Below are 21,095 nucleotides of genomic sequence, written 5' to 3' on the forward strand. Positions count from 1 at the left end.
TTAGGACGTCATGCTTCCACTGCGTGGGGCATCAGTTTGATCCCTGTGTCAGGGAACTAGGATCCCACAAGCTGTACAGCACTACAAAACAAAAATGGAAAATAACTTTACTGGCTCTGTAGTACCTCTAAAAATAAAGTACAAATTCTGTAGCTCGCCATTCAAAATCCTCTACAATTTGGCTCCAACCTTCTTTTTCAACCTTCATTTTTCCATTTCCCTACCTGAGCTCCCTGGGCCAACCAGAACATTGTATCCACTGTCCAGGCCATGTTCCTCGCAATCTCTGTTTTTAATCATTGGTTCCTCTTGCATGGAATTCTCTTTGTCTCAGTCAACACATATTTGGGTGCCCACATGGGACAGAGTGGAGGCCAGGTGCTTGGAATAGAACTATTTGTTGACTGATGACAGATACTATTTTTATTCTCAAAAAGCTTAAAGTCTAGCCACTGGAAGAAACATACATAAATATATAATGTGTTGATTTGGGTAAAATGAAAGAACAATGTCTAGGGTATTATTAAGAGGAAGGGAAGAACAGGGATGGTCTTTTGGAGGAAATGGCAACAGCCCTATTTTTCAAATGAACCTGAATTGCTGATGAAAAGCTACAGCTCAGTTTTACAATCACACCCATAAAACAGAAATTTATTGGTGTACAGCAGGCAAACTATGAAATGAGTTATATCTTTTTTTCCTTCCCAACACTCCACATCATTCTGGACTCCAAGGATTTATAGGCTTCTTTGGTTCAAAAAGAGTGGGTTTTATTGCAATGAGCTCTTCTCTGAGGGATCGTAGATACCAGGCCTGTTCCCGGGTCCAGAGACAGTGAGGAGGAACGCCTGGTTTCAGTTGGTGTGTCTCCGACCATTGGAAGAACCTCCCCCCACGACAGCTTGACCAAACACTTGACTCCGGTATGAATTCTCAAAGTCCGTCTTCAAGCCATCAAAGATATAGAGGTGGTTCACAGTGATTCTGGGCCGAGATGGAGACCCTTCCCAGTTGGCTGACCATAAATCCTCTCACCTTCCACCTCTTGAATCTGTCTGCTGTCCTCTGTGATGTATCACTACCTGCTGCTTCAGATTTGCCAACAGTTCCCACGACCCTTTACCCAGCACAGGACCACTGACTTTCTTCATGTCTTGATAGTGTGGGATCCTGGAATGCTTTGGTCCTGTACTTGGGCTAGAGCTCATGGACTATACTGGTGTCCCAATATTATTGTGCTTGCACAAGGTTTTATAAAAGTCATGTGCATTTTAGTTTGCCACGGCCCCTCCCACTCATTACTTCCTCGCTGGCATACAGATATCTGAGTTTGCCAGCTATACACATTGAGTTGACATCAGAATGTGTGCAGGCATGCATGAACAAACCACCTAGGCTGCTGTTTCACCAACCTGCTCAGACCAGCTTCTAGTTAAGAAGCTGAAAGACAATTGGTCAGGGAATGTGGCACAGCTGGAAGAAGAGTGTAGTTTCTCATGGCCGTTTTATCTTGTGAACATTGTATTTCATATATATTTAAATTCCTGGGGTTATGTTTTTCTTTCTCCAAAAGATGAGAAGGAGCAACTCGGCTTAATTTTCTAACCCCTACAATGCCTTCTGTTCTTCGCAGATTGAATGAGTTACTAGTGTCATGAGGCCAAAAGTTTCCCACTACAAAGGTTTTTATTTCAAATTGCACAGATAAAAACCCATCACAAACTGAATTCTTAACTCTGGTCACTCAGGTATATTCAGATATTCATAAGAAAGTAGAAAGAGTTTATGATTGCTTGGAAAAGAAACCAAAGTGTATTTCTTACTGAAGCTTGAAATATCCCACACCATGCTTTAAAAAAAAGGATATTTGTTGTTCCATAGAAATTTTCGCTTGTTTACCACTAGGGGAGGCTGTATGACTTCATGTTGCAAAGCTATTTACATTAAAACAAAACCAAAAAAAAAAAACATGTAAAGGTAAAAAACAGTCTCTGTCCTTGCTTTTTCATGAGTGAAAAGCGGAAGTGTAAAAAAGTAAAATGCTTACGGAAAGCATAATCATTCATCTACAGACCAGAAATCAAATTGGCAACATCCGTTGGATCCTAGAAAAACAAGGGAATTCCAGAAAAACATGTACTTTGGCTTCATTGACGATGCTGAAACCTTTGCGTGGATCACACAAACTGTGGAAAATTCTTAAAGAGATGGGAATACCAGACCACCTTACGTTCCTCCTGAAAAACTTGTATGCAGGTCAAGAAGCAACAGTTAGAACCGGACATGGAACAACAGACTGGTTCAAAATTGGGAAAGGAGTATGTCAAGGCTGTATATTGTCACCCTGCTTATTTAATAACTTATATGCAGAGTATATCATGCAAAATGCTGGGCTGGAGGAAGCCTAAGCTGGAATCAAGATTGCCGGGAGAGAGATCAATAACCTCAGATATGCAGATGACACCACCCTTATGGCAGAAAGCCAAGAGGAGCTAAAGAGCCTCTTGATGAAGGTGAAAGAGAAGAGTGAAAAAGTTGGCTTAAAACTCAACATTCAAAAAATGAATATCGTGGCATCTGGTCCCATCACTTTATGGCAAATAGATATGGAAACAGTGACAGACTTTATTTTCTTGGGCTCCCAAATCACTGCAAATGGTGACTGCAGCCACGAAATTAAAAGATGCTTGCTCCTTGGAAGAAAAGCTATGACAAACCTAGACAGCATATTAAAATGCAGAGACATTACTTTGCCGACAAAGTCCATCTTGTCAAAGCTATGGTTTTTCAAGTAGTCACGTATGGATGTGAGAGTTGGACTGTAGAGAAGGCTGAGCATCCAAGAATTGATGCTTTTGAATTGTGGTGTTGGAGAAGACTCTTGAGAGCCCTTTGGACTGCAAGGAGGTCAAACCAGTCAATCCTAAAGGAAATGAATCCTGAATATTCATTGGAAGGACTGATGCTGAAGCTGAAGCTACAATACTTTGGCCACCTAACGGCTAGAGCTGATTCACTAGAAAAGACCCTGATGATGGGAAAGATTGAAGGCAGGAGAAGGGGATGATAGAGGACGGGAGGGTTGGATGGCATCACGGACTCAAAGGACATGAGTTTGAACAGGCTCCGGGAGATGGTGAAGGACAGGGAAGCCTGGTGTCCATGGGGTCGCAAAGAGTTGGACATGACTGAGTGACTGAACAACAACAGACCAGGAAGAGGATTATTTAGTTACTGTATTAGGATTATGGATGCACATAAAATATAAAAAGAAAAGAAGAAATATTTGAATATGTTGTCAGCTTCACTCACGACAGTTCAATTTTCAGAAGTAAAGATAGGGTGGCACTCCTCTCTGACTCTTCCTATAGATCCAGGTGAATAAGACAAATAAAAACTGGCAGTCCACACAGACAAAGACAACAGACTTGTGGTTGCTAACGGGGAGGGTTTGTGGGGGACGGATGGATTGTGAGTTTCTGATTAGCAGATGCAAAATATTATATATAGAATGGATAAACAAAGTCACACTGTATAGCATAGAGAAATATATTTGATATCTTGTGATAAACCATAATGAAAAAGAATGTATATATATGTATAACTGAATCATTTTGCTGTACAGCAGAAATTAACACAACATTTTAAATCATCTATAGTTCAGTAAAAAAATTTTTTTTTAATGGCAGTCATTACATTGACAAGGCTTAAGGCAGTAACTTAAGTGGTTAATACCATGAACTCAGGAGTCAGCTGTCTGATTGAGGTATACAGCCTATACTCACTAGCTTGGTGACCTTGGGCAAATTTCCTTACCTCTCTGACATTTCAGTTACCTCACTGTAAACTGAGGTAATAATAGAACCTACCATTTAGGGCTATTGTGATGATTAAATAAGAACCCTTATAAGTGCTTAGCAAGTAGTTGGCACATAGTAATTAACTGCTTTACAAATGTTAGCTATTATTTCTGCCTGCCTGCCAAAACCATGCTTGAGAAAAATATATATACATGCCTTTCAGGATTCAAGGCTTTTGATTCATTGGCTCATTTCTTCATTTAATCATAAGACAAATATTTACTGAGAAAGGCACTGGTGGGGGCCGGGGATGTATTAGTAACAAAGCCATAGATGTTTTTCCTGCCCTGAAGATTACATATTGATGGATAGAAAACATTAAGGAACTAATTGGCCAATTACACAATTACTACTGTGATTAATGCTTTGAAGAGAAAGCACAGGATATTATTAAAGCTATTACTGGCAGAAGTGACTTAGTCTGGAGGACAGAATTAAGGAGTTCTGGAGGAAGAGCAGGCTATCTGAAGGAAGAAATATTTGAGATGGGATGTGAACTGTGAGTACAAGTGAACAGAAGTGGAGGGTAGGGTGGGAAGAATAAATGTTCCAGGCAGAAGGGAAATTACATGTAGGACAAAAACAATCCACAAGTTATTTATGGATAACTTGTATAATACAAATTTCAGTTATTGCAGGATTATTTCTCCTTGACTTCATGATGAATGTTAGTCATAGAGGTAGAAGGGGGTGGTTGTGTAAGGGGCTTTGCTCCATCCACTCTTTCAAGAACTCCTGAATTCTCCCATCAGTGGCTTCCCCTTTCCCTGGAATCCCAGAGATCTTTATGACACCCTCTATATGCAGCCAACATGCAAATTTTAAAGTTTACAGATCACCTGGAAATCAGGTTAAAAATGTAGATTCTGGGGCTTCCCAGGTGACTCAGTGGTAAAGAATCTGCCTGCCAATGTAGGAGGAATCACAGTTTCAATCCCTGGTTAGGGAGGATTCTACATGCCACAGAGAAACTAAGTCTGCATGCCATAACTACTGAGCCTGTGCTCTGATCCCGGGAACTGCAACTACTGAGCCAACATGCTGCAAGAAGACCACATGCCCTATAGCCCAGGCTCTGCAACAAGTGAAGCCACCATAATGAGAAACCCATGTATTGCAACTGGAGAGTAGCCCTTACTCACCCTGACTAGAGAAAAGCCCCATGCAGCAATGAAGACCCAGCACAGTCAAAAATAAATAAATGAATAAATAAGTAATGAAATTTTATTAAAAACAAACCAATGTAGATTCTAATTCAAGTCGGCCTGGGATTGGATATGAGATTCTGCATTTTTTTAAAGCTTCGTTTTTAAAAATACTACGTATTTATTTAGGCTGTGCCCCGTCTCAGCTGGGGCACACAGGATCCTTTGTTGCCGTATGCAGGATCTACTTCCCAGACCAGGGATCGAACCCAGGCGCCCTGCATTGGGAGCGTGGAGTCCTAGCCACTGGACCTCTGGGGAAGTCGTGAGGTTCTGCATTTGTATCAAGCTCTCTGGTGATACTGATAATTGATGGTTTCTAGCCCCCACTCTGATTAGCCAGAGCAGGAAGAATCTCTTAGATGGTATTAGACAAAATATATATTAGAATATGTATATATGTCTCATATATATATATAGAAGGTATTAGACAATCTAGACAGCATATTAAAAAGCAAAGACATTACTTTGCTAACAAAGGTCCATCTAGTCAAAGCTATGGTTTTTCCAGTAGTCATGTATGGATGTGAGGGTTGGACCATAAAGAAAGCTGAGCACCGAAGAACTGATGCTTTTGAACTGTGGTGTTGGAGAAGATTCTTGAGAGTCCCTTGGACTGCAAGGAGATCCAACCAGTCCATCCTAAAGAAAATCATTGGAAGGACTGATGCTGAAGGTGAAACTCCAATACTTTGGTCACCTGGTGCGAAGAACTGACTTCTTGGAAAAGAGCCTGATGCTGGGAAAGATTGAAGGCAGGGGAAAAGGGGACGACAGAGGATGAGATGGTTGGATGGCATCACCGATGCAACGGACATGAGTTTGAGCAAGCTCCGGGAGTTGGTGATGGACAGGGAAGCCTGGCGTGCTGCAGTCCATGGGGTCACAAAAAGTCAGACGTGACTGAGCAACTGAACTGAACTGAAGAGGTCAAGCACAGAAGGGCATGCATCATTTCTAACTTAAATTTCATTGGCCAAAACTCAGAATCATGGTGCATCTAGGTGCAGGGGGCTGGAAAACCTAGTCTGGCACATGCCAGCAAAAAAGAGACATTCACCTCGTGCCACAGTTTGCTGAAAAACTAACCACAAATGGGGAGAATCCCAGTATCTAGCAGAAGATGACCACTTTACAGAACCCAGAGATAAGAGAGTATAGCATGTTTGAGGAACTTAGGGAAGTCCAGTGTGAAAAGAACCTAGAAACGGAGAGGGCCAGTGCCAGGTAAGTCTAGAGATGTAGATAGGCAGGGGTCAGAGCATCCAAGACCTGGGAGGTGATAAAAGATTTTGGGGAGTGAAAAGTCATGTGGCTATTGAACATTGAAAATGTGGCTAGTGCAACTGAGGAAGTGAATTTCTATCTTATTTAATTTTAATTAGTTCAATACTTTAATTAAATTTACTATCTACATGTGGCGTGTAGTTACAATTATGGATAGCACAGCTCCAGGAATTGGGATCAAATGTTTACATGAGAAGATAACCAACAATACTTGATAGTATATAATCAAAACCAAATAAGTCACACTATGTTATATTGCAGGATAGAAGAGCCCGTGGATGAAGACGGTCTACCCTGATGACATTGCAGAGTCCCTGGATCCAGCCATACCTGAGCCAATAAATTCCCTTGGTTACTTCAACCACCTTGAGTTGGGTTTTTTATAAATTTAAGTGCTATACAGATGCATAGAACAGTCTTATGGACTCTGAGGGAGAAGGTGAGGGTGGGACGTTCTGGGAGAATAGCATTGAAACATGTATATTATCATATGTGAAACAGAACACCATTCCATGTTCGATGCATGAGACAAATGCTCAGGGCTGGGGCAATGGGATGACCCAGAGGGATGGGATGGGGAGGGAGGTGGGAGGGGGGTCCAGGAAGGGGAACACATGTAAACCCATGGCTGATTCACGTCAATGTATGGCAAAAACTACTACAATATTGTAAAGTAATTAGCCCCCAACTAAAATAAATAAATTTATTAAAAAAAAAATTTAAGTGCTATAAACAGAACAGTATCTACATACAAGTGTTCAATAAGCATCAGATGTTATTTTTATCTCAGTGGTCTTGAGTAACCACATAAGTTTTTATGGGTGAAGCATGCATAGGATTCAAGGAAACAGAAATCCCAAATGATATGTCCTGATAAGTAGACGATAACAATGGTACAGACTGCAGAATCCACAATAGCCAGTTTAAACAAAAAAGTAATTAATTCAAGGTCATCTGCTTACAAACCCTCAGGAGGATAAGACTGAGCAGTTTTGAAATCTCCTGGGATTGCACACAGAAACAATCCAACTACAACGAGGACTTCTATGTACAGCCTGCCTCCTCCCCAGTTCTCTTCCCGATTAGATTTTTCTGGATGTGAATGTGGCTGGTGGAGCCCCAGATCCCATGTCCAGAACACAGCCATGTTGGGGTGCAGTTTTTCTGAGCAAAAGTGAAGCTGAGAATTGAGTCATCCTAGCTGCTGTTTTGGGGTAGAAAGATTTGTATATGTGAGATTTTCCCAAATACAGGAAGGGTATTTATAAGGTTTAAATTTGACAGATGACCACAAAAGTGAAATGTTGGATAATGTAGACAGCAACCAAGGAGGACTAACTCAAGGACATGTGTATTGATGTGACATTGCAGGAGCCAAAATGTGAATGTTTTGTTGGCTTTTGTAGACCAGCCCCTACCTCACCTCAGCCATTAAGGAATTCAGTGCCAAGACAGCCAGAGACATGAATTATGCTTCTCCTCCAGCTCCCTCCCATCCCCTGACATCACTTAGTGGGAGATCTCCAGACCAGAGGAATAGCCAGGGTTCTCCTGAGCCTCTTAAACAGTTGAGAAATATTTGTTGACAATTAATGGGTGCTTGGAAATAAAAGTATAAGCAAGGCAAGGTCTTTGATCTCATGGAATTCATATTATAGTGGTAGAAACAAACAAAAGATCTGATAGGGATGATATGCAGAAAATTGAGATAAAGTGATTGTGTTTGGATGGTGACATTAAATTGGGTGGCTCATAAAGACCTCGGGAGAAGGCAATGGCAGCCCACTCCAGTACTCTTGCCTGGAAAATCCCGTGGACAGAGGAGCCTGGTAGGCTGCAGTCCATGGGGTTGTGAAGAGTCGGACACGACTGAGGGACTTCACTTTCACTTTTCACTTTCATGCATTGGAGAAGGAAATGGCAACCCACTCCCGTGTTCTTGCCTGGAGAATCCCATGGGCAGAGGAGCCTGGTGGGCTGCCGTCTATGGGGTTGCACAGAATCGGACACGACTGAAGCGACTTAGCAGCAGCAGCAGCATAAAGACCTCTCTGCTGAAATGACATTTATATGAAAGATAAAGGAGTTGGTCAGGAGCAAAACATTCCAGGTAGAGGGGAAGAACAGATCAGAGATTTGTAAACCAGGATTGAGGAAGTCATTGAGGGATTTGGGGCAGGAGAAAATTACATAAGGTGATTACCTTTTACATCATTCTGGCTCTGTGAAGATGTGGGAACAAGAGTGGAGGCTGGGAGACTAGTTTGTTGTTCAGTCACTAAGTCATGTCTGACTCTTTGTGACCCCCATGGACTGCAGCACACCAGGCTTCCCTGTCCTTCACTGTCTCCTGGAGTTTGCTCATACTCATGTCTATGGAGCCAGTGATGCCATCCATCCCAACTATCCATCTCATCCTCTGTCGTTCTCTTCTCCTCCTGCCCTCAATCTTTCCCAGCATCAGGGTCTTTTCCAATGAGTCAGCTCTTTGTATCAGGTGGCCAAAATATTGGAACTTCAACTTCAGCATCAGTCCTTTCAATGAGTATTCAGGGTTGATTTCCTTTTGGATTGACTGATTTATCTCCTTGCTGTCTAAGGGATTCTCAAGAGTCTTAGGAAGGCCATTTCCATTCAATATAGGAAGATGACAGCTTGGACCAGGGCGGTAGTGATGAAGACAAACCCTAGTATCCTGAGAGAAACTTCAGGATGTGGTTTGGAGGCAGAGTCAGTGGGGACTTTTATTGGGTATTTGTGCTTGTGGTAAATTATCTCCAAAGAGGACTGTAACCATTCTCTTCCATTCTACATGGCTTTTTGCTGCTTCTCTCATCAAGAGGTTATTGCCTCTGCTGAGTGGACCCTATGATTTTTTCTTTTTAGCCAACAGAATGCAACAGAAATGACATCTGGGACTTCAATATTGTTACCCCCAAACTGGGTTTGCCTCTTGATGGGTGTTCAGCCAAAACCAAGCCAAAGATTGGGAGAGGGAAGGATTTATTTATTACTTGCAGCAAGTAAGGAAAACACCAGGGATCTTTCCCAAAGCAGTGTCTCCCCAAACAGCACACTGGGGAAGTTTTAAGCTAAGGATACATGCATATTCATGAAAGGGCTTGAGCAGAGAATTCAGCTTAGACCTTGTGCAGAGGTTTACTGAGTCCAAGCTTTAGTTGACCAAAGTCATGAGGGTTAGAAAAGGTCAACGTCATCATCCTTTAGGTTCCAGTTGTTCTGGTGGCTGAATGCTGGAGGGGGTTTGAAATTCTCTAAAACAGTTCAACAAAGTGCTTCGAGCTAATCTATACCATTGAAACAGAGCTGTGAGTCTTTACAACTGATTTATTACCTTTGCTATTGTTACTTTTCTTGCCTGATAACAAGCTTGTTCTATTGTTCCCTAAAGGTCATTCATACTGAGACCTGTTCAACAGCAAGCACTGGGACCAGGCTTAGATCAAAAATAGCTTCTCTAGTGTCAAAATGCATCTAATACTTTCAAATTGTGTTGCTGGAGAAGACTCTTGAGAGTCCCTTGGATTGCAAGGAGATCAAACCAGTCCATCCTAAAGAAGATCAGCCCTGAGTGTTCATTGGAAGGTCTGATGCTAAAGCTCTAGTACCTTGGCCACCAGATGCGAAGAGATGCATTGGAAAAGACCCTGATGCTGGCAAAGATTGAAGGCAGGAGAAGGGGATGACAGAGGACAGGATGGTTGGATGGCATTACTGACTTAATGGACATGAGTTTGAGTAAACGCCGGGAGATGGTGAAGCCTGGCGTGCTGCAGTCCACGGGGTCACCAAGAGTCGGACACAACTTAGCAACTGAACAATAGTCATGAGTTCACTTTGGAACTTCCAGCCCAGCTCAGCTGAGTGCAGCTGGTATCAGGTGGAGAAGAGCCAAGCTGTCCTCTTTAAGCCTTGCCCAAATTCCTGACCCACAGGATTAGTGCTGTAAACCACTAAATGTGGGTGGTCTGTTAAGCAGCAAGAAAGAACTGAAAATATGCTGTTTTTTTGGGGGTGGTGGTGGTGGTGGGTAATGTAGCTAATGATTTGTCCATTTCAGTGATTCTCTCTCCCCCTGCAAAGAACCAACATCTTCAGTTTTCTGATTAGAAGTTCCTACAGTCTCTTCCTTACACTCTTCCAATATTCTTATGTTGGTGAAGTAAAATCCAGAGTGGAGACATGAAAGGGGAAAAGTGACGAACAAATACGAAAAACACAACTTGAGCACATGTGGCCATGGGGGAATAAATAGTGCCTGTATCTATCTTGTTTCTTGGGCTGCTGAGGGATACCAGCTGAATGGATGTGAGTCTCTGTTCTTTTTTAGCATCAGCTCATAAAGGATTGAAGATTTCCAAGCAACACAGGACCAGTTTTGAATCCTGCCACCATCATGCGTGCACACTGGTCACTAGAAGAGGCTGGAATTAGTGCTCTCCATCTCTGAAGACAACATACAATACACTGTTGTTTAATCACTCAGTTGTGTCTGACAATACATACCAGGTCTCATTATATGCTGTGCAGGCAGGAGACTGGGTCAGTGGGGACCTGGCCACCTTCACACAGGCCCTTGGCTGCCCTCTGCTGGTCTTAACACTCACATTTTTTTCAGTTGTTGACACACAGAGCACGCAACTAACTCTTCGCTTCCCGCAGTAGCTGAGGATGTGCTGGGTTGCCTCTTTCCAGGCTATTCTGGCACTGTGGGCTCTCCTGAGACCGGTAGGTTTCCGCACTATTCACAGGCCATAGGTCCCTCCCTGGTGGGATCAAAAAACCCAATTTCTTAGTGTGGGGAAGGGCTCAGATACCTACTTTGTTCGCTCAGGTGACAAACTAATTCTTTTAAGTTGCTGTTGGTAAATACACTTTGTACTCCATATTCACAAGCACATCTATTCACATTCTTTGTGGACCAAGGGCTTAAAAACCTGTAAGCCTTTACTCTCAGCTCCCTAATACATAAGGTAGCAGAAGTGCCCACAAAGTTATCAGATGCCCTCCATCATTCCCAAAGGGGCTGCTGGAGCTGCTAATATTGATACAGCTAAGAATACTTCATCTTATTGGTAAAAGTACTGTCTGCCCCTAAATACGGCCAGTGCTCTGGGAAAACCCACAGCCAGGACTGTGGTGTAGGGAAGCTGTCCTTAGGAAGGTTTAAAGTCTGGACCAAATAACATCTTTAAATGCCTCCTTTGAGTGCTTCTTCCTCCCAGCATTTTTCTGCAGCTGAAATCAGATTCTAGATCAAAAAGAACAGAATATAGTTGAGGGAATGCATGTGTATTTTTGTAATGTGTATGTGGGGGGTGGCAATTTGGATATATTTATTTTTAAAAGCACATGCAGGATTTTATATATCTATTTAAAAAATTCTAAAGAAGCAAGTATTAAGCTTGTGAAAAGAATTCAGTATCTTTGGACACAATTGAGAACGATTATGAAAATTATGTGCTGTTCGCCCTTATATTAGAAATGGTGTTCATTCAGTTGACTCTCATCAACAGGTCACTTAAAAGATGTTCACATTAAAGTTATAAGGCCAATTTTAAAGCTAATCATTACAGTTGTTTTTTAATGGCAGGCTCCTTGGTTTCAGGAACCTGTGATTGTCTGGGGACAGGGGTGGGGAGATGATGGTGGTGAAGGCTCAGAGCTGACTTCACAGTAGCTTCAGCTCTGCCTTCCTCTGGGCAGTCTTCAACTCCTACAGGGTAAACCAAGTGTCTAGAGCAAAACTTTAGGTTTAATGTACAGCATGGTGACCTCAGTCATTAATACTGTTTTATATATTTAAAAGTTGCTAAACAGATCTTAGAAGTTCTCGTCACAAGAAAAAAAATTTTAACTATGTGATGAACGTTACTAGACTTATTGCGATCAACATCTTGCAAGATATATAAATATCAGATTGTTATGTCATATGTCTGCAATGAATACATGTCAATTATATCTCAATTAAAATAACCCCTCACTTTACCAGGATTTCTACAGCAAAACTTAAAAAAGAGAATATTCAGAGAACTGAAATAAATCATAGGATTGTAGTTTTGTCTCCACTCCCATGATTAAATAATTCCTGCTGCAGTGTTGGCCCTAATAATGTATCCTCTCCATCTGTGATACTCTACAGTCAAAAATTTAAAAATTCAATAGTCCTTGGAAGTGAGCGATTTTCAGTGCTCCTTCCTACTTCTTTCTCTGTGTCTGGCTCCTTAATCTGACTTGGTTTAGAGGCAGCTCCCACTTCTGCATTCAGGAGCACAATATCCATAATCGCAACATACCAGCTTGTGTGTGTGCAGGGGGGTGGTGGGTTTGGGATCTCCTGGGACAAAGTAGGGATTTGCAGATGCTCTAGAGGGAGAGAACATCTGCTCCAGAGCCTGGTAACACCTATCGCTCTTGAACTGCAAAAAGTAAACCCCTAGTCTGGGCTGGAAGCCAGCCAGGCTCCAGGCAAGCTGCAGTTGGCAGAATCCCCTTCCCCTTGCCCCCATTTTGGGTTTCCTAGCAGTTTGACTCTGCTGGGCTGACAAGTGGGGAAAGCTTTCTATAAGAACTTGAGCTAAATTGGACAACTGGGTGCTCAAAATAACAGCTAAAACCACAAGTTCTTTACCTAAATGATCATAATGTTCTATTTTCAGCTGTCTCACTATATATTCATTCATACTCACAATTGTCTACAACTGACTGGTATTAGCTTATGAGAGGACAAAATGACATGAGTTATACCCACAAGAAACACTCCCATAGAGAAACTGATGCTTTGTAGAATATTTGTAAAGCGAGGGGATTTAATGTCTTTCATCTTCCCTAAGTCTGAAATTGAAATCTTCAAGATAGGTTAAGTCTTCACTACTGACTCTCATTTAAAAAGGTGATTTTAATTCACAAAAGACAAAGTGGGTATATATTTGTAAACATTTATTCTTTTGAACTGAAAAAGGCTTGCATCAGCACACATTGTACAGCCTTGCAAATTGAAAAAAAGGTTCCTTGTTCATAAGTGCAATGAATCTTTGATGTCCAGTGATCCGCTGCAAACAATGAAAACACATTTTAAACCACTTAAGAAGTTTCCAGCACTCATCAAATGCATTTCCTCAGGTGACAAAAAAAAAAAAAATCCAAAAGGGAATGCAAATAAGTGGCATTTAGTTATCGGAGGGACACTTAAAAAAAAAAAAAGTGGAAGTATTTTCCTGCCTAGAATGATTCCTATTCCCCTTTGAATCTAAGTGGTTTGATTAAGAGGTGTTAAGAACATAATTTACTTGACAGTGTTCACATGACCTAAGTGAATAAGGAAAGGACCCTATGAGGGAATTCTTTATATTCTGTAAATTGTTTCTGTGTTTAGAGATACAGGGGAAGAGTAATCTTCCATTTGTGAGCTCTCCTTAGTCACCTGCTGGGCCCCCCAAAAGATAGTATGTAGTTTTAACTTGGCTACTCCACTCCTGCGTTCTTATTCCCCCAAATTCTATGTTGGGTCACACTGTGCTGGCTGCAAAAAAGAAATACAGGTTGCAACTGATGGTACTCATTTTGAAGAATAATTTGCTGTACAATAGAGCTTTGGATCTGATACAAGAATTCAGAAATATAAAACAAAATAACTATAAAAGTTAGGAGGCATTTGAACAGCATTTCCTCAGAAAAAGCTGCTAACTCTGTTATCATTCTGATGTGGATTCCTACAGTCATTTGGGATGAAATGTGTATTTTTCCCCTCTTTGCTGGATCACCGGTCTGTCTTCAGAAGTTATAACGCCATGACCACACATCCTAGGAGTCTCTATCATGTTAACAGAAGCTCCCGATACCAAGCCAGTTAAATATGGGTGACGATGGGGGGATCACAAAGGCCAAGGGTCTGAGGTGGCTGTTACTGAGAACTTGCCCTTTCCAAAATGTGAAAGTCATAGTGCTTCTTGCTTGTTCTCAGCTTAAACTTGTTAACCGAGTTAATTTGTTTCTTCAATGCATTCTGCGCAGCGGAGATGGAGGGGAATGTGGCTAGGACGGTGTATGTGGAGGCCAAGTCACTGGGTTTCGAGCGTTCGGGGTTGACAGTGCTGTCACCACTGCCACAGCAGAGTGGGTGACGACGCATTTGGGGCTGGGACTGAGGGTCCCGGAGCCACCGGATCTTGGCGCCAATTTTAAAGAGTTCCCCAAAGAGCTTCTCGGCTTCCATGCGAGTTATTCCATCTGGTAATTCAGTAATTTCCAAGACCTTCCCAACAACTAGAATGGAAAAGGTAGAGAGAATTAATCCCTGTTACCAAGAGGTGGGCAGAATGTACTACAGACTCAAATGACACAGGAAATGAACACAATTTTCTGAAACCACTCAAATCCACAAAGTTATACTTGGTAATGCCATCTTCTAAATATTTCCTACTTACCAAGCAAGGGATGCAGAGAGACCCATGCCACCAGCCACACTCACAGCCTCAAGTACAAAATGCAGCCTGTGCAGTGGCTTCTTCAAACTAGGTGTGTGATCCTGGCTACAGTTTCCTGAACTTCGAATTCCCACTGTCAAATTATACATTATATTCAATTTTTATTTTTTGGCTGTGTCGTGAGGCATGTGGGATCTTAGTTCCCTGACGGGGGATGGAACCCATGCCCCCTACATTGGAAGTGCAGTCTTAACCACTGGACCACGAGGGAAGTATTCTGTATGTTATCTTTAAAATAGCACTTGCCCTAACAAACCCAAGGCTATTGAATAGAAAGTTAAGGTACAGACTTGAAAGCCCTCTGCCATAGAAAGGCAATGATTTGTTCTTCAGACTATACTGTTTGAAGGGTGTAAATACTACTTCTTTTCTCAAAGAATACAGAGGCAATGCATTTCATTCTACCAGTTCCTCTCTCACATCTCTTTCAAATCCCTTTGTTTCCTGCACTCCTCCTAAACCTTCCTTTGCTTGTACTCCCAAACCCGAAATGAGACAGAATTAAAAGAACATTCAAGAAGCCTGCATTATAGACAGCATAATTGTCTAAGACTTTGTGTAGGATTCTAGACAAGGAAAACCCACTCCTGTGGTGTGGCAGTTTTAGACACTCAGGCCAAGAGTTTATAGAAGCACATCCAGATGCCTCTTGGGGACACACCTGCTTCTCCTGCACCCAGGTCAGTGGATGCAGCTTTTTTGGCTTGTTTCCTTCCTCGGTTGCCGTGCCTGTTGCCAGACTGACCCTGAAAATCCACAAACATGAGAAATAAGGTTGATGCTGCTGCAAAATGCAATTGCAGTGTCTGACCACCTAACAACTAACTGCACTCAGTGTGGGGTTTGTACCTTAGAAGAAAAAAAACCCACCTCCAGGCCTTCTGAATTCTGCCTCAGTGGCAGTGGAACTTTGGCCCATCACTTGCTGACAGTCTTTTGTAAGTAATGGACCCAATGTCTCCTGCTGCCCGCCCCCCACCCCTCATATCTGGACTGTGCTGGGAACCGATGCTCCACCAAGCATCCCACCACTTTCTCCCTCACTCTGCTCTTGGTAGGGCCAGGGCGCCCCACTCTCAGCAGCAGAAGTACAATGCTCTGCCAACAAAGCCCAGAAGTCAGACAGCAGCTCTCACACCTGTTGGGCTGGAATGTGTCCGTGCAGAACAGCAGGAGTGTTGTACTGCAGGGTCTGGCCAAGTAACGGGTATCTGGCATCTCCTGAAAGTTAATAAAAAACCATTTTCACATTTTCCTTTACTCGGGTACAAAGTACTTCATAGAGTTTTCTCAGCTGTCTCAGGATGAGAGAGGGAACATATTCTACCAAACAGAATAAAAAAGTGGAGGTACTGACATATTTTTTAAAAAATTAAAAGCCTCCACATATCCTTCAAAGAGCTGGGGTAAACTTCTGCAAGCACTAGGGACTAATAACAACAGTTTGAAGGAGGTTAACTGGGAGGAGCTGGTAGACAAGTTAGCATGGAGAGAAACTTCTCTGTAAACCTTAACATTCTATGTGAAATCCTCCAAAGGAACCATAAGAACTCGTTCCACCCGTCTGAGATAATAAAATCCACATTTTCTCTGATGGTTAAAAGTGTACAGAACATAGATTCAGGGGACAAAAGAAACCTTGGAAAAACATGAAGCTCTCTATCTCCCCCAAATCATGATTAATTACTATATTTTCTTTCACATCTTAGTGCTTAGAGTCATCCCACGGAAGGCGCTTCACACATGCTGACTGCAAAAGTTTTGTCTGTATAGTAATGTTTTCATTTGTTGTATTCTCATTTTAACTTTAAGTCCCCAAATGTAGCACATTCAGTGTCTGGAGGAGGGTTATGGGTGGGTGCTAAGAGAGTATCTTCAGGAAATCATACAGTGCTTCTCCTGATAGTTTCCTAACAGACAAGCAAGGTGTGAGAACTCTTGCCACTGTGTGGAACTCTTTCTGATGAACACTGTCAGGGTGCTTGGGCAGCTCCCTGGTAGAACACACCCACGACATACTTGTTCCTTCCTAAACACTAGCTGAAGGGCAGATACAACATGAAGGTTTAACACTGAGACCAGAGACACAATTTTAAGCACGAAGATGGAGTGAAGTGGTATTTCATTGAGATTTTAATACTCCTTTCCTTAATGAATGATGTTGAGCACCTTTTCAAGGGCTTATTGGACATCTGTTTGTCTTCATTTTTGACATTACCATATAACTTGTTCTTAAAAATCACTCACTATACAGAGACTACTTTCCTTTTGAATGATTCTTTAAGACATTATTATTATTTTTAAAATATTTACTTATATATTTACTTGGCTGTGCCAGGGCTTAGTTGTCACATTTGGGATCTTAGTCCCCAACCAGGGATCAAACCTGTGATGCCTGCAGTGGAAGTGTAGAGTCTTAACCAGTGAACTGCCAGGGAAGTACTACTAATTAATTATTAATTGTGATGAAACATTAAGGTTAGGAGAGAAAATGGTAACAAATGAAAATGCCTGAGGAAGGTGAAAATGCAGTCCTTTGGAAAAGGAAAGGTACCAGTACCAGGTAAATTACAAATTAACGGGGAGTGAATAGATGTCTTAAAATTCTCTGAGGCTGTGACTAGCTTTCTGCACTTACCTTGCCCAGAGACAAAAGGTCTAGAAAACTGGGGTATGATGGAAAGTGGTGGTCCAGAGGGACGGACAGTTTTCAGGGTAGACAGCTGAGCTGGTGCTGGTGACTGAGCTGGTGAAATAATGGGACTACTGAGTTGAGGACTGTGCTGCAATTGTATCAACAAAACAGGTCAACATTTTAGTCAGGGTTTTTGAAGAATTCCTTTTGGACAGAAATTTTTATTCTTTTTGATTACAAATATGTATACATTACATCATTATAATAAGTACTTGTTATCAAAGAAATTAAAACAGTATGCTGCTGCTACTGCTGCTAAGTCGCTTCAGTCGTGTCCGACTCTGTGCGACCCCACAGATGGCAGCCCACCAGGCTCCACTGTCTCTGGGATTTTCCAGGCAAGAGTACTGGAGTGTGTTGACAGTATAGAAGTTTATAATTTCCAATTCCCAAGGATAAACACTAGTAACACTGTTTTCATGCATATGTATCCATACATCTGCTTTACAAAAATGGAAGCAGACTATACATCCTATTTTTGAATTTTACTTTTGTACTTTTAAAATAGTATTGTAGATACTTTTCCATTAGAAAATAAACACTATACACCATATTGGTAGAATTTTACTAGCTTTTAAAATTGCCCATGTACATAACTGAGGGTTTTTTCTCCTAGTACGGCTTCATATTACTGTTTAGTATTACACTTTCATTTCCCTCTGCAGGGGCTCCTTTGAGAATTTCTGGTAGGGCAGGTCTCAAATTTTGTTTTATCTAGGAATTTTTAATTTCTCCCTCACTTCTAAAGAACAGTTTTACTAGATAAAAAATTCTTGACAGTTTTCTTTTTTAAGTTTAGCACTTTGAATATATTTATTCACTTTTTGCCCCAAAATGTCTTTTGACTTATATTCAAGGAAGATCCCCATACATTGCATCTGACTGTTAGAACTCTTGAGTCTTTTTTAATTTATAACAGACTCATCCTTCAATTCAAAATGCCATTTGTTTATTAAAGAAATAGACAATTTATTCAATAAAATATCTGTGGTACCTATAAACTGTTTATTTTCTGTAAATTAATAGCTAGACTTAGAGAGGCTTGATTAGATTCAGGTACTATTTTCTTTGACCACCCAGGCACAGCTTGTGGATTCCTTAGTTTCTTCACCAGAGATGGAACCTGGGCCCACTTTAATTGACGCTACAGTTGATCAGTTGCTTCAAGTGTTGTCTGCCTAATCTACTTATTTGAAAGCTTCCCATACATCTTTTTCTGATGTTTTTGATGTTCCTTTGTTCATTACTTTAATAGGATTCCAAAATACCACTTTTAAAATTCTATCATTGTTTTTAAATTTATTGATAGCATTCCTTCTATGATGAAGAGCCTTGCCTCGTCAACCTTCTGGTTACAGTAAAATACAGTTCATATGGGAAAGGCAAATAGCAACTTAATTCATTTTCTTTAATACAATTCAGATCTAGTTTATCTTCTTAATTTCTAAATTAAAAAATGTTTAATTATGCAAACACTGGGAAAGAGTATTTAAATTAGCTGGCTATAGAAAATGTCCAAACTAATCTGTTTGAGATTTCAAATTCAGCATCAAGTCATAGGTTGGTCAATCTTATGTGACTTAAGTGTTGAAAGTTTTAAAATTATAATAGACAAAAGAAGTATCTTACCTGAACAATATTGTCTACACTACTAAATTCCACACACTTCTGTCCTCTCTGGTGATCACAGTAATACTTGTTTTGCTTCCACTGTGGGGGTGAGTGGGCACGAGACTGTGGATTGTTTGGGACGCTGAGCTGCATCATCACCATTCCGCCACCAGGTGGTGGAGGCGGCACAGCTGAAAATCAGAATTAGGACCCAGCAATTAGCATACGTTAGAAACATCTAGTTTCTTTAAACACCAAGATAATGACAATACTTTTATATCTCTGACCTAAACTTTATTGTTATTTATGTAAGCTAGATTTAAATTCTGATGCTTCATACAAGTGTTGAGTGTTTAAAAAAAACATTGAAATTGACTCTGTAGACCTAAACATCTCACTTATCCTAAACATAATAGGTCAGGAACGTCCAATTATCTAAAAGACCTAGTAGAGAGTAGCACAACTGTGATATGACCTATAAAAGCGCTTAATTTTTAAAATAAATTTATTTTCAAATAAGCATTATTCTAAATACATAAAGGAAAACTGGGAAAAAGGAGTACCTTACAGAAATTTGGATATATGGTAAAAAGTCATCTTTTGAGTGAATCAATTTCATGTGGTAGGGAAAAGTTTGGCATATGAGATTCAGAAAGCATAATTTCAGTGCTCTGAAATGTCCTATGACTCAGAGAAAATTATTTACCCTCTTTTATTGTATTTTCTCATTTGAAAATGGCTAGGAAGACCACTTTAGCTGACTTTAAAAGAGCTGAAATAATCACATGAACAACCACTGATAGCTGTCAGTACAAGTGGACTACAGTATCTCATCTGATTTATTCCTGTTGTGGCATCAGTACTGCAGCACTACTTGTATTAGGAATGTAACCGCCACTCACCATTTCAGTGTAAGGTAAGGTAACCTGGGGCCTGCCTCCAGGACCACTGTTTGCACTGCAGTAATCGTACTGGTAATTTCCAGTTCCCCAGAAACAGCACCAACCTGACCTGGCTAGGCACACCACAGAAGGGCTGACTGCTTGGGAGTATCTCAAGGTTCTCCTTGGCCACAGCAGCCCATATTGATGCAGCCATTATTAGTCATATATTTGATAATCATCTATTGTTTCTCTGTTTCTTCGAGAGATTACATAGGTCAACAGATCATTACAATAAAATATGGTCTTACGATAAAGGATTGTTTAAGAAACTAAGGAGGCAGAGAAAACAAAGCACAAACTCAGTTTTAAGGATGGAGCAAGACTTTGCAGAAAACATGATTTCTGAGTCAAATTTTAAAGATAGGCAGGATTTTGGCAATTGGATGGTGGACCGGCACACCAGGAGGGAAGAACAGGTACAAAAGTATCTTTGGCATGAAAAAGCATAGTACATTCTAGAAACAGAGTTCTAATATACATACAAACAGGAGGCTTAATTGCCAGGGAATGGAGATGGAGAATCTATGCAAATTTTTAATTCAGAGGAATGACATGAAGAGACATCTGTTTCAGGACAATAATTCTTGAACTGTATGTATGTGTGTATGTGTTGGGGAGGAGGAAGGTTGGGTATGGAGACAACATGAAAGAAGCAAAAGTAGAAGCACTGAGGAAGGAGAGAAGGCACCAGATGTGAGGAAATGGTGACAGCCTAAGGGTGAGAGAGGAGAACAGAAGAGAGTCATGATTTTGAAATCTGTATTGGTCCCAATATGGAAGGTGAAGAAAGGGATGAAAAGGGAGAAATATTAAATCTAAAGTGCCTTTGATATATTCCTGGTTAGGAAATGTCCAATAATAGGCAGTTAGGTATGTGGTCTTGTCTTGGCAGAAACAAATTTGGGAGACAGTGGCGAAAAGCCAAGGTTGAAGCTTGAGAAGTGGTTGAATTTCCGAGGAAGCACCCGAAGAGAAATGAAAGAAAG

General features: G+C 41.1%; 1 protein-coding gene and 1 long non-coding RNA gene across 51 annotated transcripts in view; one reads left to right on the forward strand and one right to left on the reverse strand.

The window, feature by feature from the left end:
• Positions 1-3,888: 3,888 nt before the first annotated feature.
• On the forward strand, positions 3,889-6,713 carry LOC145541773 (uncharacterized). The gene is made up of 2 exons (XR_014079271.1): positions 3,889-4,359; positions 6,614-6,713. It is a non-coding gene; the product is annotated as an uncharacterized LOC145541773 (long non-coding RNA).
• A 6,584-nt stretch (positions 6,714-13,297) lies between these two features.
• Positions 13,298-21,095, reverse strand: part of R3HDM1 (R3H domain containing 1) — a 150,727-nt gene continuing 142,929 nt past the window's right edge. For all 50 annotated transcript variants that reach the window (XM_081579168.1, XM_081579151.1, XM_081579140.1 and 47 more), the window contains 5 exons: positions 19,184-19,356; positions 17,498-17,642; positions 15,998-16,080; positions 15,521-15,605; positions 13,298-14,638 (listed from right to left, as the gene is read on the reverse strand). In XM_081579168.1, coding sequence (XP_081435294.1) covers positions 14,277-14,638; positions 15,521-15,605; positions 15,998-16,080; positions 17,498-17,642; positions 19,184-19,356 — 848 coding nt within the window. In that variant the 3' untranslated portion in view covers positions 13,298-14,276. The remainder of the gene's footprint in view (positions 14,639-15,520; positions 15,606-15,997; positions 16,081-17,497; positions 17,643-19,183; positions 19,357-21,095) is intronic.

This window comes from Giraffa tippelskirchi, chromosome 3 (assembly GCF_054371585.1).
Source record: "Giraffa tippelskirchi isolate mGirTip1 chromosome 3, T2T-mGirTip1v1.2.pri, whole genome shotgun sequence".
Taxonomy (NCBI): domain Eukaryota; kingdom Metazoa; phylum Chordata; class Mammalia; order Artiodactyla; family Giraffidae; genus Giraffa; species Giraffa tippelskirchi.